This window comes from Sorghum bicolor, chromosome 4 (genome assembly GCF_000003195.3).
Source record: "Sorghum bicolor cultivar BTx623 chromosome 4, Sorghum_bicolor_NCBIv3, whole genome shotgun sequence".
Classification (NCBI taxonomy): domain Eukaryota; kingdom Viridiplantae; phylum Streptophyta; class Magnoliopsida; order Poales; family Poaceae; genus Sorghum; species Sorghum bicolor.
In genome coordinates this window covers 63585485-63597200 of record NC_012873.2, presented here as the reverse complement: position 1 = coordinate 63597200, position 11716 = coordinate 63585485, and the positions used below count along the sequence as shown (strand labels likewise).

At 49.6% G+C, this 11716-nt stretch overlaps 2 protein-coding genes across 2 annotated transcripts; both read right to left on the bottom strand.

The window, feature by feature from the left end:
- LOC8076238 (putative kinase-like protein TMKL1) lies at positions 1310 to 4361 on the bottom strand. Its single transcript, XM_002452769.2, has 2 exons — positions 3417 to 4361; positions 1310 to 2351 (listed from the first exon to the last, which is right to left on the bottom strand). The coding sequence occupies exons 1-2, from the start codon at positions 4066 to 4068 to the stop codon at positions 1768 to 1770; spliced, it is 1236 nt and encodes a 411-aa protein (XP_002452814.1). The 5' UTR covers positions 4069 to 4361; the 3' UTR covers positions 1310 to 1767.
- LOC8076237 lies at positions 6070 to 7748 on the bottom strand. Its single transcript, XM_002452768.2, has one exon. The coding sequence runs from the start codon at positions 7393 to 7395 to the stop codon at positions 6343 to 6345; it is 1053 nt and encodes a 350-aa protein (XP_002452813.1). The 5' UTR covers positions 7396 to 7748; the 3' UTR covers positions 6070 to 6342.

The following is an 11716-nucleotide window of genomic DNA, read 5'->3' as shown; positions in this document are numbered from 1 at the left end:
CTTATTCGCTGACGCGCGTATCGCATCGCAGGCGGATAGAGATTCGTGATTAATTACCTGCACCGACCGAAAGGAAATGCACCGGTAGCAGCGACCCCATGCGAACGCGACGTGATTGGCATGCCCAGCACACAGCTGCTTCGTTGTAGCACAACTGCACAAGCACCGCTATGCTCCATATTTACGCTGGCTACGCGCCGGTACGGCGGAAACTGTGCAGCACGCCGTGGGTGCAGCCGTGCAGGACAGGACAGGAGTACAGGACCGGCGCAAACAGAACAGACACCACGGGAGTGCTGTGGCAGCCTGTACTGGTGGCGGTAGCTGGGAGCCTGGAACTGCTGCTGCTCATGAATCATGACGCTGGAGCCCCGCCGTGGAGGGATGATCCGAACGGATCCCGGGTTTATCACGAGTGCCACAGCACGGCGCGCGTACGACCACCGGGACCGGAGCGCGCCGACAAGATCAGAGCACGGCGCGCGTACTCCTCCTACCTTGCGGCTTGCGGTTGCGGGTTGTTTTGCTCCGGTCATTTTGTTGCTGGTGGTGTGCCCTTTTGGCCTTTTGCAGGTCTGCTTCACGTGCTTCCGCGCCCCTTTTGCGTTTGGTTTCGCCGTTTGCGCCGAGATGGACGGACGAGACGACGGAGCAGCGGGGACCGGCGGTCTGGTCCCCGTCCTGTGAATGGGATGCCGCCGCTACCACGTCCTGTGAAAATTCGGTGTCGAGGTAGAGTTCACCACTCCACGTCTTCACCTGCCCCCCCCTGATCCTGACACTGAGGTGGAGGATTACTATCGGCAGCACCGAGACTTCCTCTTTTTTCCACCCGGCGCTGTGTTCCTCTACCGCTGAATAGCTGATAGAATTTGATTCGGCTGGTAAGTTCGTGCGTGTTCTCGCTGAAATGCGCAGCTAAGAACGAGAAAATGTCGGCATACCTTGTGCGCTTAGGTGTGACACGCACGGATGCGTGCGGCTGTCAGTGTCAACTAAAGAAACGCGAACGGTTTGAGGCCTCGAATGGGAGATCTAGGATGTCACCTAAAAGATTCTTCATATTTCTTGACAAGATACCACCGCGCCAGGCTATCGAAACAAGTCAAGAGCTAAGTGGATCTTCCTCATCGCTTGATTACAGCCAGGGATGAGAGTGAAGCATGGTTAGTGATGATAAGGACAAATCACCAACCCTGCAAAGGTTCCAAAGACTCCACTGGGGGTGAATCAATCAATCACTCCCTTTGGTTGTCAGTATGCGGCACATACACATGGCACCGCAAGCACCGGAATATCACGACGTCCATGACAAATACCATTGTTATACGCGTCTGAAAGAGAAGTAGAGAACATTCCACCACATGGAGAATTTCTCTGAATGTATGGAAATACAACACGTACCCTTCTCACTAGCAGTCTTTTACAACTCTTCAGGTACTCTACGATTGTACATCTCCACTTTCAGGATAAAATAAAAACACAAAGAAACACAGTCTAGTACTGCTGCTCATGCACCGAAAGCACATCCTGTATGTTTTCAGATGACCACCACCTCTGCATCTCGGTGAAACTGTACAGTACAGATTCCTAATCCTGGACTGGATGTGAAAACATGCATCCCATTCCCCAACCGCCCACCACAAAACACGTTGTTCATTTAGCTCGGGCAGGACGTACGCTTCCCACTTCTCAGATCGACGGTATGCTGCAATAGATAGCAATGCTGATTAAGTAGCAAGTTGCCAGACCTACTCATCCATCCATTCATCTCGCGATCTCCTCGAGCCTCTTGAGAATCTGCCTCGTGTTGGGTCTCAACGACGGCGACGGGGAACAGCAGGCCGTGGCGAGCTCGAAGAACGCGTTCAGGTTCTTCTCCTTCCCGGACCTCTTGCAGTGCCTGGCGAGGTCAGAGCTGAACGCGTCGGAGATCTTCCGCTCCAGGACCAGGTTCTTGAAGGAGGCCGGGAGGAGGATGTCCCGCGGGTTCGGCCGCCCGTCATCGGATGATGACTCCTTCTGCGCCAGCAGCTCGAGCAGCACCACTCCGAGGCTGTAGACGTCGCTCTCGCGCGTGGCGTCCCGCATCTTGATCAGCTCGGGCGCCTTGTACCCCTGCGCCGCCGAGGCCTCCAGCATCTCCTGCGCGGCGGCGGGGTTCAGCAGGACGTAGAGGCTGTAGTCCGATAACTTGCACTCGTAGCTGGCGTCGAGAAGAACGTTGCTTGTCTTGAGGTTGCCATGGACCATCGGCTTGTCTAAGCCTGTGTGCAGGTGATCCAGTCCCTTGGCAATGCCAAGAGAAAGGTTGCAAACTATGTTCCATCTGTGCGACTCCACGATTCCCTCTGTAAGTGATAGCAACAAAGTAATTAGCTACTGTCACAAACTGAGATACCAAAAGGATGTTGTTTCAAAAAAACAAAAGGATGCTCAGAGCATCATTTCATTTTTCAAGTGTTCACAAACTAGATCGCAGATCATCATATATCCCGTAGAAAATTATGATTCAAGAACCCATGCAGATGACAAATAATACGCACAAACTTTAGTGCAGACTATTTAAATCTACTCCGTCGCTATTAAATTAAAGGAGCACTCCACTTTAATCTAACAACTCTTAACAAACAACAGGACTCAGGAACATGGCATCAGGACCGCACGGACCCATTCGAAGTTTCGAGCTGACAGCCAAGCAAAAAGATCTTTACAAAAGTTGATTTGGTGTTGCATATAATGATGACAACAACAGATTGCAAGAACACATGGTATTGGCACAAATCGCCTCCTGGCCCCCACCAAGAAAGAAAGTAAGAACTAGCTGCCCTGCTTTTTTTTTTCTCTTTTTGAGAATTGATCTGCTTTTACTAAATTAAATTTAGCAATGCAATGATTCTTTTCACTTTATATGGAGAAAAAGTATCAACAGATGTACTCATCTCCAAACCCTCGTTTATCGTGTGCACTTTATAACAAAGCCGGAACATGAAATTTAACAAATCAGTTTAAGCTTGCCACCAATATCCAGGACCATTTTGAACTCATTTGAGTGGACCCTTTCAATTTACTTGAGTCGAACTAAACTTTTAAAAAGGATTTTTGAACTGCATGCGGCAAGACTGCAATGCAAACAGCTGGGATATGTGGTGTGTATGTTGGTACTCTATAATGTGCTACAGTATTGTGGAATACAGACCCGAGATCTTGTTTTGACGGTGGCCTGAGATGATCTTGCTAAAAGTACAGGTTATGTTCCAAATCTGTCGACAATAATTGACCAGATGACCCCCACATCCAACCAACGATAGTGTTTGAAACGGAATTTAGCATAACTGATTAACTGCTGAAAAAAAAACTGGTTGAACTGCAAATGTAGGCCAGACTAGGAGGAAGAATGCAAAACGTAACCAGACCTTGCAAGAAGCGGTGGAGCGAGCCGGCGGCGTAGAAAGGGTGGACGAGCAGCTTCTCGCCTCTCGGGCCGACGTACACCGCGCGGAGCGGCACGAGGTTGGGGTGGCTGACGGCGCCGATCCGTCGCGCGGCGGCGTATGCCTCCTCTGCTCCGACGGCGCAGGCGGGGCGCACGAAGCGGAGCAGCACGGCGGCCTCCCCGGATCGCATGGCGGCGCGGTACAGCGTGCTGTGCGCGGACTTGGCGACCACCTCCCCTGGCGCCTCGAGGATGGCGGCCACCGACAGCGCCTCCCCGCCGGGGAACTTGACGAGCGCCTGGGCGGTGCCCTGGTGGTGCGGGCCGACGCCGAGGCGGTCGGCGAAGGGGCCGAGGTAAGGGAGCGCGCCGAGGCGGTCGGCGATGGGCGCGAAGTAGGGCAGCACGGTGCTCCCGCTGATGGGCGCGCGGCGGCGGAGCCAGGCGGGCATGCGGACCCACGACGGGACGTGGCGGTCGAGGCGCAGACCCCGGAGGCGCGGGCGGAGGAAGCGGTAGAGGAGGTAGGCGAAGAGGATGCCGACGATGGGTAGCAGGATGGTGTTGCTCCGCCCCGTCCGCACGGGTTCCTTGGACGGCGTGTCCGCCTCGGCCGCCCCCGCCATCTCCATCTTCCGCGCGCCCGGCTGTCGCGGGTAAAATAAACGCGACGGTGGGCCGGGGTGGTCGCCGCGCTCTCAGGTCAGGTTCGTCGTGGCGAAGGCGAAGGTATAGGCACGGCACGGCAGCGACGCGAGGTCTTGGTTTGCTTTGCCTTGCCGTGCGCCGCTGAGTTGCTTTTCTCCTCGCGCGGAGGGAAGGCAGAGGAAGGAAGGAGGAGGTAGCAAGTGTGGTGAGGTACGGCCTACGGAGGAGAGGTGCGTGGCTGGCTGTCTGTCTGTCTTGTGAGAGATTCTTGTCGCCTGGGAGGCTTTTATCACTGTGTGTGTGACTGTGCGACTGATGAGTGATGAGCGAGACGGGAATGCCGCGGGCTTGAACGGCCGCTTTTTCTTTGATGATGAGGGCTTGGCCTTTTCCCTTTGGAGAGATTAGCTTAAGCAGCAGTAGGTGTATAGTTTAGTGGGCGCATTTCGCTGAGCTTTTGCCGCTTTTCCCCGTTGAAATTTGAGGGTGTTCAGGGCCGACACGGGCCACGGTGGCTGGTGGCACCGGCAGTTGGGGTTGGGACATGGGAGTGCTGGGAGTGGACTAGCGGACGGAAGGTATCCTATTTCCATCACGGCGTACGTACCTTTGGGTCTGGGATGCTGGTGCCGGAAACAACAGGACGCCGGCGCAGATGGACGGCGGGGCTGGTCCCGGCGTTGGTTGGCTGCCGGCGAAGTGCCAGAGGGATCCACTGGGACTTCGTGGTCAATTAATGGCTGTTGGATCCAAGGTTAACGGCCCGGATGTGATAAGGGCACTCACAATGCAAGACTCTATGAGTCCAAGTCACTTAATTACATATTATTTATGTTATTTTGCTGATGTGACAGCATATTTATTGAAGAAAGAGGTAGAAAAAATAAGACTCCAAGTCTTATTTAGACTCTAAGTCCACATTGTTCGAGGTAATAAATAACTTTAGACTCTGTGATAGAGTCTGCATTGTGAGTGCCCTAAGTTCCTCTGAGGGGGGTACTGTACTGTACTCCTGTACTCTCGTCAATTGAAGTCTCTGGTGGTGCATTAAAAATTGACGGAGTGGTTCATTACTGCCGCTGTACTAGGAAGCAGTAGTAGTACTACAACTATACAAGGCACGGAGATCTTCGTGCAATTAATTGTGTCAAGGACAGTTCCGCTCTTAACCTATTTTAGTGACGATCCATCTTGACGATTATCATCGATTTGTGATGGGTGACTGCACACGTTTTGTACGTACGACTTGTACGAGTACTCTTGTTGAAAAAAAAAAACTCCATCCCAGCTTCGTAACCATCCAGCCTTTTCGCTTAGCACGAAAAAATCATGGTTGAAAATATTATTCATTAATTTATTATGAGAGAAAATTATTCCTAAATCAGTAAATAAGCTTAAACAAAACACTGCTCAGTGAAGATGTACAAAGACGATGCATTATAAAGGTGGTCGTTCCGTGTTCCATCCAGCTGTTTCTTGATAACCGCTAGCTCGATGTTTAGGCACAGCACGCCGATGGGCACAACACAAAACGCAAACGTGACTTTCACGCTGCTGTTGGAAGGTCACGCTCTTCTCAAGCACGACGACGCCTACAAGCCTACAAGTGACACACATGCCACCGTTCATTCATTGAGCGAAAATACTTCCAGCAATGATGCTTGGTACACAAGCGACGACAAGCCTTTGGAAGTTGGAAGAAACGGCCACGCATGCTTGGCCGGCCTGGACAAGTCCTTTTCAGCGTTAAGGTGGCGTTAGCTGGGATTTTCCTCAGAACATTTCATTGATTATTGTCCTGCATGCATGCCATCACAAGGCTGTGACGGGCTGTGCTTGTGCACGTACATACGTCGTGCGGACTGTTCCAACGAAAACCGCAAAGATTTTGCTCCAGGATGATTGCTGTTCTTCCTAATCCTAACTCCTCCCAACTGCCGCACACGATTTCATCATTTCTGGCATTGGCAGACGTACGAGAAATCTATAGAAATGCACTGAAAAAAGCAGTGCTCAATATGCATTCTGCATTCATATACACACCATGTTTCCGGCTCCTTGTTGGGCAGTGGAGCAACAAAAAAAACAATAAAATGATACAGGAAACATGGTGCCATGGATGAACAAACAACTGCTGCGTTCTCCATTCGTGGTGGATCATCAGTGGTATTTATATGTGTGTCGCCGTGTCGGTGCACGCTCAGCACTCAGCAGAGCATGCATGGATCCATGCATGTATGCACGCCATGCATGGCCGGCTAGTGCCTCTGCAGCCTGATCTGCTCTCTGAACTTGGCGATGAACTCGTCGGCCTTCCTGTCCACTTCCTCCTCCCCGTCCGGCTCCGCCTTCGCCGCCAGCTTCAGAAGCTCTTCATCCACGGACGTGTCGTCGCCGTCGCCGTCGCCGTCGTTATGATCGTCGTCACAAGCGGCGAAGTCGTCGCCACGGACCGACCTTTCTGACGACACGGGTGTCATCTCAATATCGGAACCGTCGGCGGCGTCCTCATCGTCCCAGTCGGTGACCTCGCCGTCGTCACTCAACGGCTGGTCGCCGGGCGCCGAAGGATGGTACTGGTACCCCTGCACGAAGCCCCTCGGGACGGTGGACGCCGGCGTCGGCGTCGGCGTCGGCGTCGCGGCATTGGACCCACGGGACCTGTTGGCGCTGTGTTGGACAAAGAACGGCCGTTCAGACTGTGGCGGCTGTGAGCACGGAGAGAAGTCCAGGTCGGCGTCGAGAACAGAGGGCGGCGAAGGGACGGCGCGCGCGCCGGCCCAAAACCCTGACGACGACGCGCAGCTATCCGTCTCTTCGCCGAAACCACCACAGCTGGCGTCGCCGCCGGTTTCGGACTCCTGCGCCGCAGACGCAGACGCAGACGCAGACGCAGGCTTCAGCCTCCGCACCGGCAAGGAAAGCGGCCTCTCCCGTCGTGCGCCTTCCAGACCGCCGTCGTCGTCCTCGTCGCTCGGCACCGCGTGATGATCAGCGATCACGACGAGGGGGTCGTCGGCGGGGTGGTACCGCGCGTTCCACGCCAGCGAGCTGCGCTTGGCGCCGGCGGCATTGCCGTTGCCATCGGCGTCGTTGTTCCTCTGCGTGAAGACGCCGAAGGAGATGACGGCGCCTAGGAGGAAGAGGTGCGGCACCTCCCACACCGCCTGGGCCAGCGACGGCAGCAGCGCGAGGAGGACGGCGGCGGCGGCGAGAAGCACGGCCACGGGCACGAGGCCTGTGGGGATCGTCGGCCGTGAGACATTGCTGCTGGCTTGCGTGGGGCTTGGGGCTACGCTGCCGGTGGCCATTGCGTGCGCGCGGGGAGGGAGAGAGCGAGGGAGCTCGAGCTCAGGCAGGTTTGTGCGTGTGCGTGCGCATGCACGCTTCCCGTTCTTGGGTTGTGGTTTTGGGATCGATCGTCCCTATCCTGCTGCTAACTTGGCGCCGTTGATGCCTTTGCTTTGGATTCCTTGCTTTGTGGCGAGGGGATAAGCACGCGGGGCCCGAGACGACGAGGCTTGGCTGCAAAGCAACAGTGGAGACGATGATGCGGTGTTGCTTTCCGTTTGAAAGGATGCCGGCAGGCTTGCCGGCGGTGAGGCCACTTTGGTATAATAACATCAGTACATCACACGCCACGGTTGACAGTCCGGATCAAACCAGATGACCAACTGCATGCATGCAGATTAAGTTGATGAATTCAAAAACCAGATGACCAACTCTATGCCGGCTAGTTGCTGTGTCCATGGCAAAAGACAATGATCAATGATGCGTCCTCGAGAGCAGCGAACAAGAAAAGAAAGAGCTTGCAGTGGAACAAAGCGACAGAGGACACGACGGCTTGAGGCAGGGCCCCGCCCCGCCGATTCGTTTGGCAAAACACACAGACCACCGACAATGGCAGTCTGACCGTCACGCCGGCGCTTTGTCTTGCTCCAGCAGACATCCACAATTCCACGTATACCTGTGGCAATGCAATGATTCTCCGCTTGCAGAGGCGCCATCATCCTTCATCACTCCACATCATGGGTCTCTGAGTCTCGGCCTGTATGAGTTCAGGAAGCAACGATATTGTTGTGCTAGTTTCTCTCTTTTTGTGTTAGCAAGGAATGCAGCTGTGCGTCGACTAACGCCTTGTTTAGTTCACCCTTTAACCAAAAACTTTTTAAAATTTCCCATCAATTCAAATCTTACGGTATAGGCATGGAACATTAAATATAAATAAAAACAAAAACTAATTGCACAATTTACCTATAAATTACGAGATAAATCTTTTGAGTCTAGTTAGTCTATAATTGAACAATAATTGCCAAATAAAAATAAAAGTGCTATAATACCTAAAACCAAAAAAAGGGAACTAAACAAGGCCTAAGAAACACCCGGTGGCAGAACGACTATTTACACCACTTAGATAAAAAATTGTATAGAAGAGAGAATAAACCTAAAGGGAAGAAAAGTTATTACTACTAGAACTACTGATGTTGTGCGGCACTGGACCTTGTCGCCTATTCATATTGATTGATATCTTTCTTGCAAAGGAGAGCCACATGTCTCGGTTGCATCTCCTGAAATGTTCTTCGATTTCTTTCTTTCCACAAAGTCCACCATAGGTAGACCATGATACCATCAAACTTTCTTCTTTGCCCTTTGTCTATATTGGTTCTGCATTTACGCCAATAGTCTAGACTGAATCATTGCTTGATTAAGGACCACACCTCTCTTAAGAAAGTACAGTCCTTACAGAGATGGGTCATTGTTTCCGGTCCAAGGCTACAAAGTTTGCATATCGGGTCATGAGGCCAATTCTGCTAGAACAATTTGGAACTAAATACAACATGCGCTTTTCACTGAATATTCTCCATCTTCCATCCACCGCCAACGAATGTTGTCCTGTGTGTTATCTTTCAACTGGGATTTGGCTTACCTCTTACCATAGGGCTATCTATTCTCTTATTTCCTAGGATGTTGCTAAAGAGATTAGGTGTGAAATCCAATGGTTATCCTCCAACGCTTTTTGAACTGTGAGGTTTCCTCCTTGATTTCTTATAGAGTGAAGGTGCTAAAGTTTTTGGTGCTCGTCCATTGACCCATGACGAGGTCCTGAATTTGGTCGTCCTTCCATCTCCTATTGTCACGACCGTCAAAGCCGTGAACAGTTCTTTGTTCTCATTCGTCAACTGGAAGATCCAGCCTAAGCCATCTTAGTCTCAGCGCTCTTGCAAATCACTCGATATCCATGACTCCTATCGGGTCATGAGGCCAATTCTGCTTGAACAATTTGTTGGTGGTCAAGTTTTTTTTTGTGAAGCAATGTCCAAGCAAAAAATCTGCAGTTGGGTTCTGCATTTGCTTTCCAAATGGGTTGTAGTCTCTGAATGTTCCTTGGAACTAAATACAACATGCACTTTTCGCTGAATATTCTCCATCTTCCATCCACCGCCAACGAATGTTGTCCTGTGTGTTATCTTTCAACTGGATTTGGCTTACCTCTTACCATAGGGCTATCTATTCTCTTATTTCCTAGGATGTTGCTAAAGAGATTAGGTGTGAAATCCAATGGTTATCCTCCAATGCTTTTTGAACTGTGAGGTTTCCTCCTTGATTTCTTATAGAGTGAAGGTGCTAAAGTTTTTGGTGCTCGTCCATTGACCCATGACGAGGTCCTGAATTTGGTCGTCCTTCCATCTCCTATTGTCACGACCGTCAAAGCCGTGAACAGTTCTTTGTTCTCATTCGTCAACTAGAAGATCCAGCCTAAGCCATCTTAGTCTCAGCGCTCTTGCAAATCACTCGATATCCATGACTCCTAAACCCCCTTTTATCTTTGGGCCTACATGTTGTTGGCCAGTTTATGATGGAATGCCTGTCGTATACCTTATCTGGCATCTCACCTCTCCATAGGAAACCCCTCCTTAGGCGATCAATCTTTCTAATTAACCATTTTTGCTCTAGAAATGCCGTCATGTGGTAAATTGGCTAGGAGGAGAGGACTGTCTTTACAAGTGTCTCTCTTCCAGCATATGACATGACCTACCCTTCCAACCAGGTAGCCTGGCCCCAATTTTGTCGATCAGAGGCTATACTTCCACCCTTCTTAGCTTATGAACGTGGAGTGGGAGTCCTAAATATTTTTCAGGAAAACTGCAAATCTTTCTTGGAATGTTTTGGATCAACTGGGAGACCACCGTGTCGTTCAATCTTATTGGAAATATTTCCATCTTAGATATATTGATTTTGAGGCCTGAGCATTCTAAAAAAATTGAGTATCTTAAGTAGATTCTCCAATTCCGTTGGCTCTGGGTAAGCGAAAATTGCGACATTGGAATGTTTGTTGCTTACTCATACCATGTTTGTTTTATGCTTCTATTCTTTGGGTTTACCTCATTGTCTCACATGCTGAGAAGACAAGTATTTGTGCACATATTGATTTCTAAAGTAAAAAATACAGCGTATGCTGGTGCATATAATGCCCCTCCTTGTCACTAGAACACCATGATCAACGTTGCAAAACCATTACAATCGATAATGCAATTCTCCTACAGTTGATAGGTAAAGAACTTGCAAAGACTTTGAAACGTTTTCCATTTTCCCTAAGTCGTGAAAGAGTTGTTCGAGTGATCCGGATGTGTTCCTATCCTACCAACAATAGTAACTTTGCCATAATAGTCAGTCAAGTACATATTATAGCATCTCAAGGTACATGGTCTTGGCATCGCAAAAAATAGATAAACAATTTGACGCAGTCACACTACTATGAGTTCCCTAAGCTTCGTTCGTTTGCAGCCTAGAACTGTTCCTGGTCTGAAACTATTCGATAATTTATACTGGCTTGGAAATGATCTTAGCCTAGAACGGCCGGAAACGTTTAACTGAACGGCGCCTAAGTGATGCACCCCGAAAAAAAAAATAAAGGCTTTATCATTGCCGTCTTAAACTAGATATTCAGCCTCCTGGCAGCAGGGGACGCTATGAGGACAAACGACGGCTCAACTATACTAACAATCATCTTCTTCGAGACGATGAAAATAGCATAGAAACAAGTACTCTCTATTCGAGGCGAGAAGTTTCAAATATATAGTTTCCTCACTATAGTTATATTTCCTCCACCAGATTTCCTTCTTATATACAAAAGATTGGTCAGTCCGGATAGAATATAGTGCTACACTTACGGCATGTTTAGATGCAAAGAATTTTTTGGATTTTGACACTGTATCATTTTCGTTTGTATTTAGCAAACAGTATCTAATCATAGACTAACTAAGCTCAAAAGATTCGTCTCATGATTTACAGACAAACTGTACAATTAATTATTTTTTTATCTATATTTAATACTTTATACATGTGCCGCAAGATTCAATATGATGGAAAATCTTGTAAACTTTTGAAATTTTTAAGGGATCTAAACATGCCCTTAACTTAATTCTTTTCTTTTGACCGAACTGGTCCTAAGCACAAGAAAAGCTTGAAGACAACAAACAGAAATTCAGGTACATTACATACATTTCTTATCAATAACCTCTTTCCGACAAATCTGTGGGTCTCACAAAAACGGCACTTTCGATGGGACGGAGGAGTACATTATTATACTTTTCTTTCCTTCAAACATAAGCCAATTAAATTCATTTCAGA